The sequence below is a fragment of the Neofelis nebulosa genome, chromosome 1 (genome assembly GCF_028018385.1).
Source record: "Neofelis nebulosa isolate mNeoNeb1 chromosome 1, mNeoNeb1.pri, whole genome shotgun sequence".
In the NCBI taxonomy this organism is placed as follows: Eukaryota; Metazoa; Chordata; class Mammalia; order Carnivora; family Felidae; genus Neofelis; species Neofelis nebulosa.
The window spans coordinates 123,199,932-123,213,652 of NC_080782.1; the positions used below are offsets into that span (position 1 = coordinate 123,199,932).

The 13,721-nt window shown below is 36.8% G+C and overlaps 1 protein-coding gene across 1 annotated transcript; it reads right to left on the reverse strand.

Annotated features, from left to right (window-relative positions):
- Nucleotides 1-5,003: 5,003 nt before the first annotated feature.
- PCDHB4 (protocadherin beta 4) lies at nucleotides 5,004-13,401 on the reverse strand. The gene has a single exon (XM_058734121.1). It carries the CDS (start codon nucleotides 9,219-9,221, stop codon nucleotides 6,834-6,836), a length of 2,388 nt encoding a protein of 795 aa, XP_058590104.1. The 5' UTR covers nucleotides 9,222-13,401; the 3' UTR covers nucleotides 5,004-6,833.
- Nucleotides 13,402-13,721: the final 320 nt, after the last annotated feature.

Below are 13,721 nucleotides of genomic sequence, written 5' to 3' on the forward strand. Positions count from 1 at the left end.
TATTCTGAGTATAAGCACTTTTTCAGAAGTAAGTATGGCAAATATCTTCTCCTACTCTATGGCTTGCATTTTAGTTCTCTTGTGCTATCTTTGATGAACAAAACTTCTTATTTTTAGTCTAATTTATCAATATTTTTTAATTTATGGTTTTAAGACTTTTTGTGTTCTTGGGGTGGCTCAATCAGTTAAGTATCCCACTCTTGTTTTTGGTTCAGGTCATGATCTCATGGTCTGTTGGAATGAGCCCCTAGTCTGGCTCCATGCTGGGCATGGAGTCTGCTTGGAATTCTCTCTTCTCTCTCTGCACCCCCCCCCCCGCTCCTGCACTCACTCTCTCTCTCAAAATAAATAAACATTAAAAAAACACTTTTTTGTGTTCTCTTAAAACCTTTGCACATCTCAAGGTCATGGAAATATTCTCATATGGCGTTTTTGAAAAATCAATTGCTTTACCTTTCACATTTAGAGCTATAGTATTCCAGAATTTTTTTCATATGAAGTTAGGGTTACATCATTTTTCATAAAAATATCCAGATTTTGCACTATCCTTTGAGAAGTTTCATTCCCCTTTGTTTTTGAATTGTCATTTTTGTTATAAATCAGGTGACCATAGGTCTATTCAAGACTCTTCTTTCCATTTTTCCCTTAATTTATCCTGCAATACCATATTTTCTTAATTACTATAGCTTTATAATAGTCATTATTATTGGGGCATCTGGCTGGGTCTGTCAGAAACGCTTGTGACTCTTGATCTCAGGGTTGTGAGTTCAGGCCCCATGTCAGGTATAGAAATTACTTAATAAATAAATCCTCCACTTTCATTCTTTTTCTTCAAGATTGTTTTGGTTCTTCTTGTCCCTTTGCATTTCTATATAATCTCTAGATTTGGCCTGTCAATTTTTACAAAGAAATCTGCTGAAATTTTGTTTAGAATTTTATTCCATCTATAGACTGGGGATAATTGACATATTCCCAACATTGAGTCTTCCAACTATTGAAAATTATATATCCTCTATTTATTTAGATCTTTAACCTTTCTCAATATTTTATAGTTTTTCAGTATATAAGTCTTACACATATTCTGTTAGTTTCTAGATAACTGATATTTTTTAAACTATTGTAAATTATACTTAAGATTTTTAATTTTAGGATTTTTGTTGCTATCAGAAATACAATTTATATTTTATGCTACCTTATAACCAGTGGAATTGCTAACTAGTTTATTTATTAAGCCTAATCATCAAGTGATTCTTTACGACTTTTTATATGTACAATCATGTCATTTTTTAAAGTTTATTTAGAGAGAGAGAAAGAGAGAGCACAAGCGGGGGAGGGTCAGGGAAAGGGAGAGACAGAATCCCAAGCAGGCTCTGCACTGTCAGCACAGAGCCTGACATGTCACTCAAATTCATAAACATTGAGATCATGACTGGAGTGGAAATCAGGAGTCAGATGCTTAACCAACTGTCACCCAGGCGCCCCATAGTCTGAAAACTTTTGGTTAATTAATTATTTAATCTAACCACGATTGATGTAATATTTGATAATTCTCTATTTATATTTACCATCTATTTTTTTCTATTTGTCTCTAAAGTTTTGTTCTTTTTAGACTATTCAGATATTTGTTATTTTTCATTTTCCTTCAGTTAGTTTTTTAGTTAATTTTGTAGTAATTATCCTACAGATTAAAGCATGTATCTTTGATCTACAAGAGTCTGATACAAACTTTTTAATTTTACTACTTCCATGATCATTCTTAGAACCTTAGAACTCATCCACTGTATCTATATCATCTTCCCCTTTACATTATTGTTGTCATGAATTTAAATCTTGTATATATTTTAAATCTTTTAAGAAACTGTTTTTGCCTCGTATAATCAATATTAATTTATATTTATTCTTCCTGTTGCTCTTCGTTTCTTCCTGCAAGTCTGATTCCTTTAGGACTGTTCTCCCTCTACCCAGTGAATTCTACTAAAAACATTTGTTTTGGTGCAAATGTGACTATCATTAATTCTCTTGGTTTTTATCTGTTTGAAAACTTTATTTTTGAAGGATATTTTCTGATGATAGAAGAGTGCTAATCTGGTTTCTTTTTCCCACGACCTTAAAGACCTCATTTCTTTGTCTTTTGGTTTCATGATTTATGTTGAAAAGCCAGCTCTCCATTTTACTGTTGCTCCTTTAAGAGTAATGTGTCATTTTTATGTGGTTGCTTTTAAGATTTTCTCCTTGACGCTGGTCTTCAGCAGTTTTGCTATGATATTTCCTAGTTGTATTTTCTATTTTATTTCTCTCTCTTTTTTAAAATTTTTTAATGTTTATTTTTGAGAGAGAGAGAGAGAGAGAGACAGACAGACAGACAGACAGACATGGGAGCATGGGAGGGGCAGAGAGAGGAGACACAGAATCTGAAGCAGGCTCCAGGCTCTGACCTGTCAGCACAGAGCCCAACACGGAGCTGGAACTCATGAACCGAACCATAAGATCATGACCTGAGCCAAAGTCAGGCTTGACCAACTGAGCCACCCAGGTGCCCCTGTATTTTATTTCTATTGACTGGGTTTCCCTGAGCATTTTGGGTGATGAAGGATTTGTACAAATTCTTCGTCATTATCTCTTCAAACATTGCTTATTCTCCATTCCTAGTATCTCTTCTCCTTTTAGGATTACGATCCTATGTATATTAGAGTTTTTCATTATGTCTCACTTGTCAATTATGTTCTTTTCTGTATCTTTCTTTCTTTTTTATATGAAATTTATTGTCAAATTGGTTTCCATACAAAACCCAGTGCTCATCCCAACAGGTGCCCTCCTCATTGTCCATCATCCACTTTCCCCTACCTCCCACCCCCCAACAACCCTCAGTTTATTCTCAGTTTTTAAGAGTCTCTTATGGTTTGCCTCCTTCCCTCTCTGTAATTTTTCCCCCTTCCACTCCCCCATGGTCTTCTGTTAAGTTTCTCAGTATCCACATAAGAGTGAAAACATATGGTATCTTTCTCTGTATGACTTATTTCACTTAGCATAACACTCCAGTTCCATCCACGTTGCAACAAAAGGCCATATATGTTTCTGTATTTTTCAATATTTTTTCCTATGCTGCTTTTTGGATATTTTATATTGGTCTGTCTTTCATTCATTAATCCTGTATTCCTTTATATCTACTAAGTCATAAACTACCTTAATAGCTTTTAATTTCAGATATTATATTTTTCTGTTCTGTAATGAATTTCTATTTTAAATATCAATTCTCTGGTGAAATTCTCTTTTGTTTTCTCTATTCTTTTTTTTAAAAATTTTAAAAATGTTTTTATTTATTTTTGAGACACAGAGAGACACAGCATAAGCAGAGGAGGGGAAGAGAGAGAGAGAGACTCAGAAGCTGAAGCAGGCTCCAGGCTCCGAGCTGTCAGCACAGAGCCTGACGCAGGGCTCGAACTCACAGACTGTGAGATCATGACCTGAGCTGAAGTCGGACACTTAACCGACTGAGACACCCAGGTGCCCCTATTTTCTCTATTCTTTACAATCTATTAGTCATACTTATTTTAACATCATTGTCAGTAAATTCTAGTATCTGTTTGTATTGTCTGTTTTTTCTCTAGGTTTTTTTCATGTCAACCAGTTTTTTGTATGTCTTCCTAGTAGTTTTTTTTATTGAATTCTCAATATTTATGTAAAAAGCTGTCCAGGATCCAGATGATATTATCTTTTTCCAAAAAGAGTTCACCTTTTCCCATTAACTTGAATCATGTGAAATCCAATTTCCTTAATCCAAACAGGCACTGTAATCAGTCAAGCTGCTTTGCAGTCCTAATAACACCTAACCCTCCAGAATTACCAGTTCAGAACTTAGTGTATTGTCCACAGTCCCTTCCCATGGCAGTTTCTAAACCCTAATCTTTACGCATCAAGACTATCAAAAGTGCACTCTGCTATTCAGAGATTTTTTTTTTTACTTAGGTTTTTAGTCTTCTAAAAGACTAAATGGAATATCCCTGAGTTTGACAAGTATCCTGAGGGAAAACTGGCCTTGAGCTTGAATCTTCCAGTCTGCGGAAGGCTAATGAATGTGCTCTACCCCTAGCAAGAGTCTTTTGTCTGTTCTAAGACTTAGCAAATTTCCTCAGGGCAAATCGACTGTAGAAGTCGGTTCACAACTAGAGGATTCTCCTTTTCAGAAATCTTAGCCCTTTCTGTTCTTATTATAACATCTGCTGTCTGTTGCTTCCAACAGATAATTTCTGAATTTTAACGAGTTTTTGTGGTTGTTTCTGCTGTTAGATAATACATCCAGTCTACCTGTAAGCAGAATTCCACCAAATAAGTGTATAACTTTTAACCTCAGCCTTTTTAAAATCTGTATTTTGTAACTTTGGTAGTAAAGGAAGAGGGGTCCTTAAAGTGGTTGTAAAGTCCTATACAATGCCTTCACTAAAATTTCTGCCACCAAAACAGCATATGTTAAACTGACTATATGCTGTGCCTAAAAACAGTAAAGTAACTGTAAAAGATGTATGTATAAGATAGAAGTTAGTTGAACCTATTGTGGTAATCATTTCACAATATGTGTAATTCAAAGCATCTTGCTGTACACCTTAAATTTACAGTGCTGTAAATTATTTCTCAATGAAAATTATTAATATTATTAATAATGAAATTATTTCTCAATTATTTATCAATAACACTGGGAAAAGGATGCACTTATAACAGAAACATGTGAGAAACATAGAATTGAAATGAACAATGTTATCAAGATATTTGGCCTCCATTCTTTATTTTTGTTTTGCAACAATAGAACTGGCCAATTTTTCATAAGGTAGGCATTTGTGCAAGTTATTTGGATCATATTTACTACTAAATTATAATGACTGATTTTCAAAGTCTGGTGTAAGGAATGACCTATGCTTTATGGTAAAGAATGATCTGTGCTTTATGAATACATACAGAAATCCATAAAATAATATACAAAGTAATTCACAAATTTACCTACAAATTCATAAAGGTGGGTTCTGGGTGTTTATTTAGCCAGTCTCATTTGGGCAATTATACAATTGGGAATTTCCTGACATAAACAAAAAGAGAGAGAGAGAGAGAGAGAGAGAGAGAGAGAGAGAGAGAGAAAGTCAACTTGGATTTTCATAATGGTGAAATACACTGGTGAAAGCTTCAGTCAGATTTCTTGTCATCATACATAAAGCTATTCATATAATAGCTAATAAACAGTTCAGTCAGATTTCTTGTCACCATACATAAAGCTATTCATATAATAGCTAATCAGTAGTTGTTAAAGTTGACTACCAAATTTATGTCCATATATACTTGTGTTTAATTTTGTTCTCATTTTTATTGCTTTCTCATTTCAATTTTTAGACTGGATGAAGGCTAAAAGTTATGTTTCAAGAGTAACTTAACCAGTAATTCCCCTTTTTATGTCACTTTACCCTTAGAGAAAAAAGTAATTCAAGGTTAATAAGTACAAGTAATTAAATTCCAGTAGAATGACCCATGAGATTTAAAAATATTTAGACTACAAAACAGACTCTTTAATTGCTCACATTGTACCAAAAGTTCAACTAAGAGGTCTTATACTTATATCCATATAAATTTAGTTGGAAACCACATGATCAGCTTACTAGGCTTACTGAACACAACATAAACAACTACACTTAAGATAAGTTCATTCTTATTTAATTTCTATTTCTGTTCTTATTGTCCAAAATGACAAAATAATGCTTATTTCTTACAATGAAAGTTTAACATAAAACTGATAAATTGAAATAAAATACCTCAAAGCTACATTGAAGAGAAGATAACTTGGACATCAAAGGTAAATAATTATTTGGTTGATAACGGATGTTCATGTCTGCAAAGTAATTTAAAGTGAAAATCTTGTACCAGCCAATAATCAAACCTGAATAGGATAAGAGAAACTCAGAAGAAATTCTTTCTTTTGAAAGGTGAGGAGAAGCTGCAGGAAAACCAAAAGAAATATACATTATACTTGAACTTTTATTTACAGAGGAAAAGGAAGGACAAGGAAGTAATGATGCCTTTCCTGTTTTGCATCCTTTGAAAGGATCTAAGGTGTACTTAAGGTTCTGAAATAGTTATAAAGGATTTTACCAAGTAGTGACTTAGTTTTGTTTAGTGAACCTGATACCAAATTATAGAAGATTTTTCTCTTCAATTATTTATGAGAATAATTTTTAAAATTTATTATTAGTATTTATGGAATACATACAGTGTGCCATGTAAGTATCGATCAAATACATTTTTTAAATTCTAGCATACATGGTGTGCACAACAGAAAGTCACAATTTTAGTGTATTAATATTTTAATGGAAGTGCATGTTTATGTACAATCTGAGAGATACAAATAAGTTATATGCTTATGGTTATTCAGGGAGGAGCCTGGAGAGCAATGAACAAAGCCTAGGTATTTCAAACACTCTACAGATAAAGTTAACGGTAAAGACAAACACCACAAATATAGAGAAATGCATAATTACATAAAAGCTTTAAGACATTAAGAAGTCGATTTAAATAAAATTTCTTCTTATGCTACTTGAGTAATTTATAGTTATGGAAAGATTAATCACCAAGAGAAGGTCAAATATGGAGAATATACATACTTAATCAGTTAACTAAAAATGCCAAGTCCAATGAATATTAATAAAAGGAGAAAAATTTGGCACAATCAGGGACACCCATAGGTTTGGAATGGAGGTGCACATATTGAGACAACAAACTTTTTTAAAAGAAAGGTGTTGCAATGGGAGTTAGGTTGACCAAAATTAAGGAGAGGCTGACTTGACCAAATACAATCCTTAACTGAATACAAAGCTATTCCTGCAGTTGGGGTTTTCTTTTATTTCTCTCTCAGTGTCTTCAACCAAGAGGTTGGGAAATATCGGCTTCAGGAATTTGAACTCACCAGTCCTAGGGTCTCCCGTCAGACACACGTCATACTGGTAGCTCTGCGACAGCGTCCCCGCGCCACTGACGTCCACCAGGTGGCCCGGAAAGTGGCCCTCGGGCCCCGAGCAGCGACCCGCAGACGCCGCCCCGCTCCGCCTGCACAGCCGCACCGCCACGAACACCAGCACCGAGAACAGGAAGAGCGACGACACGGACGCCAAGGCCACGACCAAGTAGACGGTGAGCGGGTCGGCCCGCGCCTCGGCCGCCGCCACCTCCGGGAGCGGCAGGTAGGGCTGCGAGAAGCCGTCCACCAGCAGCACGTGCAGCGTGACGCTGGCCGAGCGCGGCGGCTCGCCATTGTCCTTGACCAGCACCACCAGCCTGTGCTTGACGGCGTCGCGCTCGCTCAGCAGCCGGGCCGTGCGCACCTCGCCGTTGTGCGCCCACACGCCGAACAGCCCGGGCTCCGTGGCCTTGAGCAGCTGGTACGACAGCCAGGCGTTCTGGCCCGAGTCGCCGTCCACCGCCACCACCTTGGTCACCAGGTAGCCCGCCTCGGCCGCCCTGGGCACCAGCTCGGTGCAGGGCGCAGAGCCGTTCTGCGGCGGGTACAGCACGAAGGGCGCGTTGTCGTTGTCGTCCAGCACCAGCACGCGCACCCGCGCCTGGCTGCTGAGCGCGGGCGAGCCGCGGTCGGCCGCGCGCACGCCGAACTCGAACGCCTGCAGCGCCTCGTAATCCAGGGACCTGAGCGCGAACAGCTGCCCGTTGTCCGCGTTGATGGACACCAGGGAGGCCAGGGGCAGCTGCGGGTCCGCGGGCGGCAGCAGCGAGTAGGTGACCTGGGCGTTGGCGCCCGAGTCCCTGTCCGTGGCGCTCACGCTGCCGATGTGCAGGGCGGGGCTGTTGTTCTCGCGGACGCGCAGGGTGTAGGTGGTTTGGCTGAAGGCGGGCGCGTTGTCGTTGACGTCGGAGACCGTCACGGTTATGTTGTGCTGCGTTTTCAGCCTGGGGGTCCCCAAGTCGGTGACCGTGATGGTGATGTTGTATTCGGCTCTGCTCTCTCTGTCGAGGGGACTCTCCGTTACCAGCGTGTAGAAATTCTTGAAAGTCGGTTTCAGAAGGAACGGCAGATTATCTGGGATAGAGCAAATCATCTTTCCATTGTCTCCAGAGTCTCTATCTCGAATTCTGAAGATAGACACTACAGTCTCAGGAGCATTTTCTGGGATGGAGTTGGTGAGTGAAGATATGGTAAGCTCAGGGGCATTGTCGTTCACATCCACCACGTGTATGACTACAGTGCCTTTTCCAGAAAGACCTCCGCCATCTATGGCCTCAATTTCTACGTGGTAAGATTTAATGTGTTCAAAATCCAGTTTCTTTGTCAGTCGGATTTCTCCTGTGACTTCATTAATTGAGAAAGTTTGTTTAATTTCATCTGATGCTTGGAAAAAGCCGTAGGAAACACTCCCGAAGTTTCCAGAATCTATATCTTTAGCTGAGACACTAAGTACTGGGGAGTCTAGGGAGCTGTTTTCCAAGACCTGTACTTCATATGGGGTGTGCACAAACTCTGGAGCATTGTCATTGACGTCTGTGATCAGGATTCGCACTGTGATGGTGCCAGACTTAGGTGGAGATCCACCATCCAGTGCTATGAGGGTTAAGCTGAACGCAGGCTGCTCCTCTCGATCCAGCGCTTTGTCCTGCACCAAATCTGGGTATTTCTTGGCCTCACTATGATTTCGAGTTAGAACATGAAAATAAGAATTGGGGCTGATAGTGTACTTTTGAAGGCCATTGCTACCCACATCCAAATCCTGAGCTAATTTCAACGGAAACAGAGTCCCTGGCTGGCTGTTCTCCGGTATTTTCAAGAGCATTTCCCCAGTCGGGAATACTGGGGAGTGGTCATTTATGTCCTGGATTGATAATTCTCCTTCAAAAAATTGCACCGGCGTTTCCAGCAACACTTGGAAATGCAGTACACACGGTTCAACAGAGCCACATAGTTCTTCCCGGTCTATTTTCTCTCTCAAAAGCAAATCTCCAGTCTGACGATCCAGTTGCAAGCGCTGCTTGTCATCGTCAGACACCACCCGGGCTGACCTAGCGGTCAGTTCCCCAATTCCTAGGCCCAGATCTTTGGCCAGATGGGCTATAAAGGAGCCACTCTCTGTTTCTTCTATCACAGAATAACGAATAGGCTCAGGGCAAGCCTGGGACAAGAACACCATCAAAATAAAGGCCACCACTTGCCTGTTTGGTTGAATTCTCTCTGGCGTCTTCATATTGGAGTCCGGGCGCTTACATCCAAACCTTCCTAGCAACCACAAAAAAACTGGAGATACTAAATTCTGGTTTCTTGTTTGGCAGAATCCTCACAAAGTTGCCTTTAATCTTAAATTCGTTTATCGCAGCCCAAACTCGCTGGTAACCCAGTACGGCTGGCAAAGCTTCTTCCGTGTATTTGATTCCTTTTTGCAACAAAGGAATACGGAGCTTTTTACAGCTCTTTATTCACAGTCTTAGCCTGCAGCGCCACCCTGCGTCTTGATTGGGAAATTAATATTTTCAAGTCAAAGCATATTTTGTTAAGGGTCCAAATGTAAACTATTTTTTAAGGTGTATATAACTTTTACAAACCTTGTTATTCCATCCAATTGCATAATATATAAGGTTACTTCATTATATTGCATGAGCTAGAGTAATTGTGAGCACAAAGCAGGATACCCTGATCTCCCCACATTCTAATCAGTGTAACTTCAAAGAATTCCATTTTCCCTTTGCATAATCTAACCAGGGGATATAAATTCTCATAAAATTATAATTCATAATAGTTACATTTGTTTATTTCCAAGTATGTGAGGAATTAATGATGATGCAAAAGCTTGTTAAGGTGTTCTGTATCACAAGGTCTCAGGGAGACTATTTTTCAAAGGAAAGTTTCTATGTCGCTACACTGGTACAAATAGTAATATAGTTGAATGAAGAGGCATCTTGATTTGTTATGAATCCTTTTACAGTGTAAACCCACATTAAATTCAGAAGGAATAAAAAAGTATTAGAATTTGATTCTATTCTCTCCAAGTAATAGACTTGGAGAGTAAATGAAAGGGGTTTTACCGATAAGGAAACTGAAGGGTATAGGATTTGATTACTCTACTTGACTATTAGCAGGATAATATAAAGACAAAATCAAGTGAATAAAAATCATAATATTTTGTTAAGATAAAGGGTTTAAGTTTAAGCTTACTTTGTTAGATAGATATCTATATTTTATGTTTGCTTCTTAGCACATTCATCCTTTGTATCCCAGATACTATATTCTTCAACCAACTCACTGCGGGGTGGGGGGTGGATAGGAAATCTTGATTTAAAACATTTTAATCTGTGAACAAAGGGTGCCTCAGGCCTTGTCTATTCATATATCATAAAGAGAAGAAACGTATTTATAAAATGGGTTCCAGCACAGTGTGCAGCTATTGTAATTGCCCTGATACAGTAAGTTAACTGAGATACAGTTAACCAGTTTGTTGGTTACAATTAGTATATTAAGTGGAGTGCCATTTATCTTGGCACATATGGGATTTCCCCTCCTTAAATACCCTGTCATTTTATTTAATTAGTTAATTAACTTAATAAATTATAATTCATGTAGAATGAGTTATTTTAAAAGCATGATAATCTTAGATTCTGTTAGTGACAGAAAGTATTATAAAAATATTTTTGGGGGCACCTTGGTTAAGTGTCTGACACTTGATTTTGGCTCAGGTGGTGATTCGATTTGGGAGCTCAAGCCCTGCATTGGGCTCTGCACTGTGAGTGCAGAGCCTGCTTGGGATTCTCTCTGTCTCCGCTTCTCCCTTGTTCGTGCTCTCTCTCTCTCTCTCTCTCAAAAATAAATAAACCTAAAAAATATTTTTGAAAGAAGCCTGGATAATGGTGATCATTCAAAAATATCAGCTGAATAAATAAATTAATCCACTCTAATGATCATGTTTCTATATATGTAAGATTATTGCCAGATCATATATGCAGCCATGAACATGTCTGAAAATAAATATAGAATTCTCAGAGATGAGGGTATAGTACATGCTAAGTACTATTCAATTAAATTTACTTTGAGTCTAGTTCTATTAATGAATTCCTATAAGAGATACAGCATTGGCAATAATAACATTAATACACTTTAGAATTCTTTTACATTTAAGGCAAATCAGAGGAGATACAATATATATATGAACATTAAGTGAAATAAATACTGAAAAGAATAAAAAGCAAGGATATTATTTTAGATATAAATGGAAAACAAATATCCTGGGCAAAACAAAGAGCAAATTGTATACAATATAATAATGAAGTTCTAGTTAGATTCAAATTAAAGTGTTCAGAACAAATCTCAAACTATATTTCATTTGCTTATTCCTATTTGTTGACATTCAAATAGTGTTGCAAACCAGCTCTTTTCAGTTCCTTTTGTCAATCCAAAGCAAATGAAATCTAGATAATATTAACACAAATGTGTCTCTATATGCCATTCTATGTAATACTCTAAGCAATTACATATACTAATTCATTTTATCCCCCAACAACCTTATGAGGTGGACACTCTTATCATCTGCATTTTATAGATGAAGAAATTTAGGTTTAAATAACCTACCCATAATCACACATCATATGAAATGGCAGAGCTGGGATTCAAACTGTTGTTTGTGTGTGGCTTCAGAATCTATTCTCTTATCTACATAAGTGGAATTGGAGAAGTGGGCAACTTTTTAGATAATGTAGATCCAAATTTAAGTCTTGGGTACATAGACATCATAGGTGAGATATATTTATGTTCAAGTTTGTAGTTAACCTAAGATGACCATCTTCAAGATGGTCTGTCTTCCTTTAGAGTTAGAAACCAGCAAAAAGAGGTACTTACAAAACTTAGGAATTGGAGGGGAAACTAACAGTGCTTTGTTGTGACCATTAATTAGGTAAAAAATAAAAATTAAGAATGACATATTTAATGAATTCCCTATAGCCTTAATTATTGGAGAAAAAGATATCTATGTATGCTCTTTTGAAATGTTATTAGTATGTGAAGTTAAAATCAAGAAAGATGGCCTAAAAGGACAGTCTAACATATTACATCATAGATTATTCCCCCCAAATAAACTGCTAAATTTAAAAACAGCCTATTATATTTTCCCTGCATGGAGGAGGAGTTAATGATATAAATAATGATCACCCAAAAAACCATTCTATTGCAGTCAGGAAAGTTGCATTATCCATTCTGAAGGATTCATACAATTTACACAACTTTTGCAGGACCTGAAATATGACATTTAAAGTATTTTTTCCATTTTGAGTATACAAAGAGAGAGAGAATAGTTTTAATATCTCCCTGGTAAAATATAAGCAAGAACTTTAAATTTCATTGAAGAAAAGGTAAAAATCATTTTAAAGGAATTTGAATACAAGTAGATGGAAAATTCAAAATGCAAAATCCATACTCTGAAGTTTTGAATACTCTCACTTGTTTTAAAAAAAAGCAAGAATTTTTTCAAACTTCCTGATGACTTGAGGGCTGTTTTTAAGGGGGAAAGTAGGAGTTTGAACATTAATTGTTGAGAGAAAGAGAAATTAATTGGTGAAATAGGTATTAGATATTAATTAGTATTTTTAGTTCCTTAAATTGCACTTTAATATTATTTCAAATTACTAAACTAACATTAATAATTGGTTAATATTGATGGTTTGTGGATTTTGTAAGAAAGTCTTATAAATTTTTGAGATTTGTTTCTACTAGATAGATAAATTAGATACCTCAGGCTTGCCATTTGAGTGAAATAACTATAAAGCAAACAATACAGCTCACTGGTGAAAGCAAACTAAAATTATTATTAATATCAGCTAAAATTCCAAACTAAATCTATAAGATATTTTTTATCACATGTATTGAAATGGAAATTTAGAAAGGACATATTTGAATAATGAGAATTTGGCTTGAGAAATTTATGATGTAGTCTAAGACAATTTCTAATAATTCCTTGTAGGACATACTAAATAAAGAGATTATATGTTTAACGTATCAAAAATTTCAAACATCTAATGTCTGCCTCACAATACATCTTTAAACTCAGGAAGTATGAGTCTTCCAAATCTGTTGTTCTTTTTCAAAGACTGTTTGGCTATTCTGGGTCCCCTATATTTCCATATGAATTTTAAGGTCAATATGCCAATTTCCAAAAAAAAAAAACCAAAAAACAAATCTGGCTGGGATATTGATAGGGATTGCATTGAACCTGTAGACCAATTTGGCAATTTGGGAGGTATCATCATTTCAACAATGTCGAGTCTTCTAGTCCATGAACACTTTCCATTTATTTAAGTCAGCTTTAATTTCTTTCAGTGATGCTTTGTTGTGTACAAGTCTTGCACTTATTTTGTTAAATTTGTTCCTAAGCATTTTATTCTTTTTGATGCTATCATAAATGGAATTGTTTTCTTCATTTCCTTTTTGGATTGTCCAATGCTAGTGTATAGAAATACAATTGATTTTTGTACGTTGATCTTGTATCCTCCAACCTTTCTGAACTCATTTATTAATTTTAGTAACTTTTGTGGATTCCTGAGGATTTTCTTTAGGCAAGATCATGTCATCCACAAATATGCTTTTACTTCTTTTCAATCTGAATGATTTTCTTTTTCTCATCTAATTGCCCTGGCTAGATTTCCAGTACAATATTAAATAGAAGCAGGGAGAGGGGGCATTCTTGTTCATTTCTCATCTTTCACCA

Bases quoted from the DNA above. Each gene is read 5' to 3' on its own strand.
- PCDHB4 (XM_058734121.1), bottom strand. From the start codon at position 9,221: ATGAAGACGCCAGAGAGAATTCAACCAAACAGGCAAGTGGTGGCCTTT.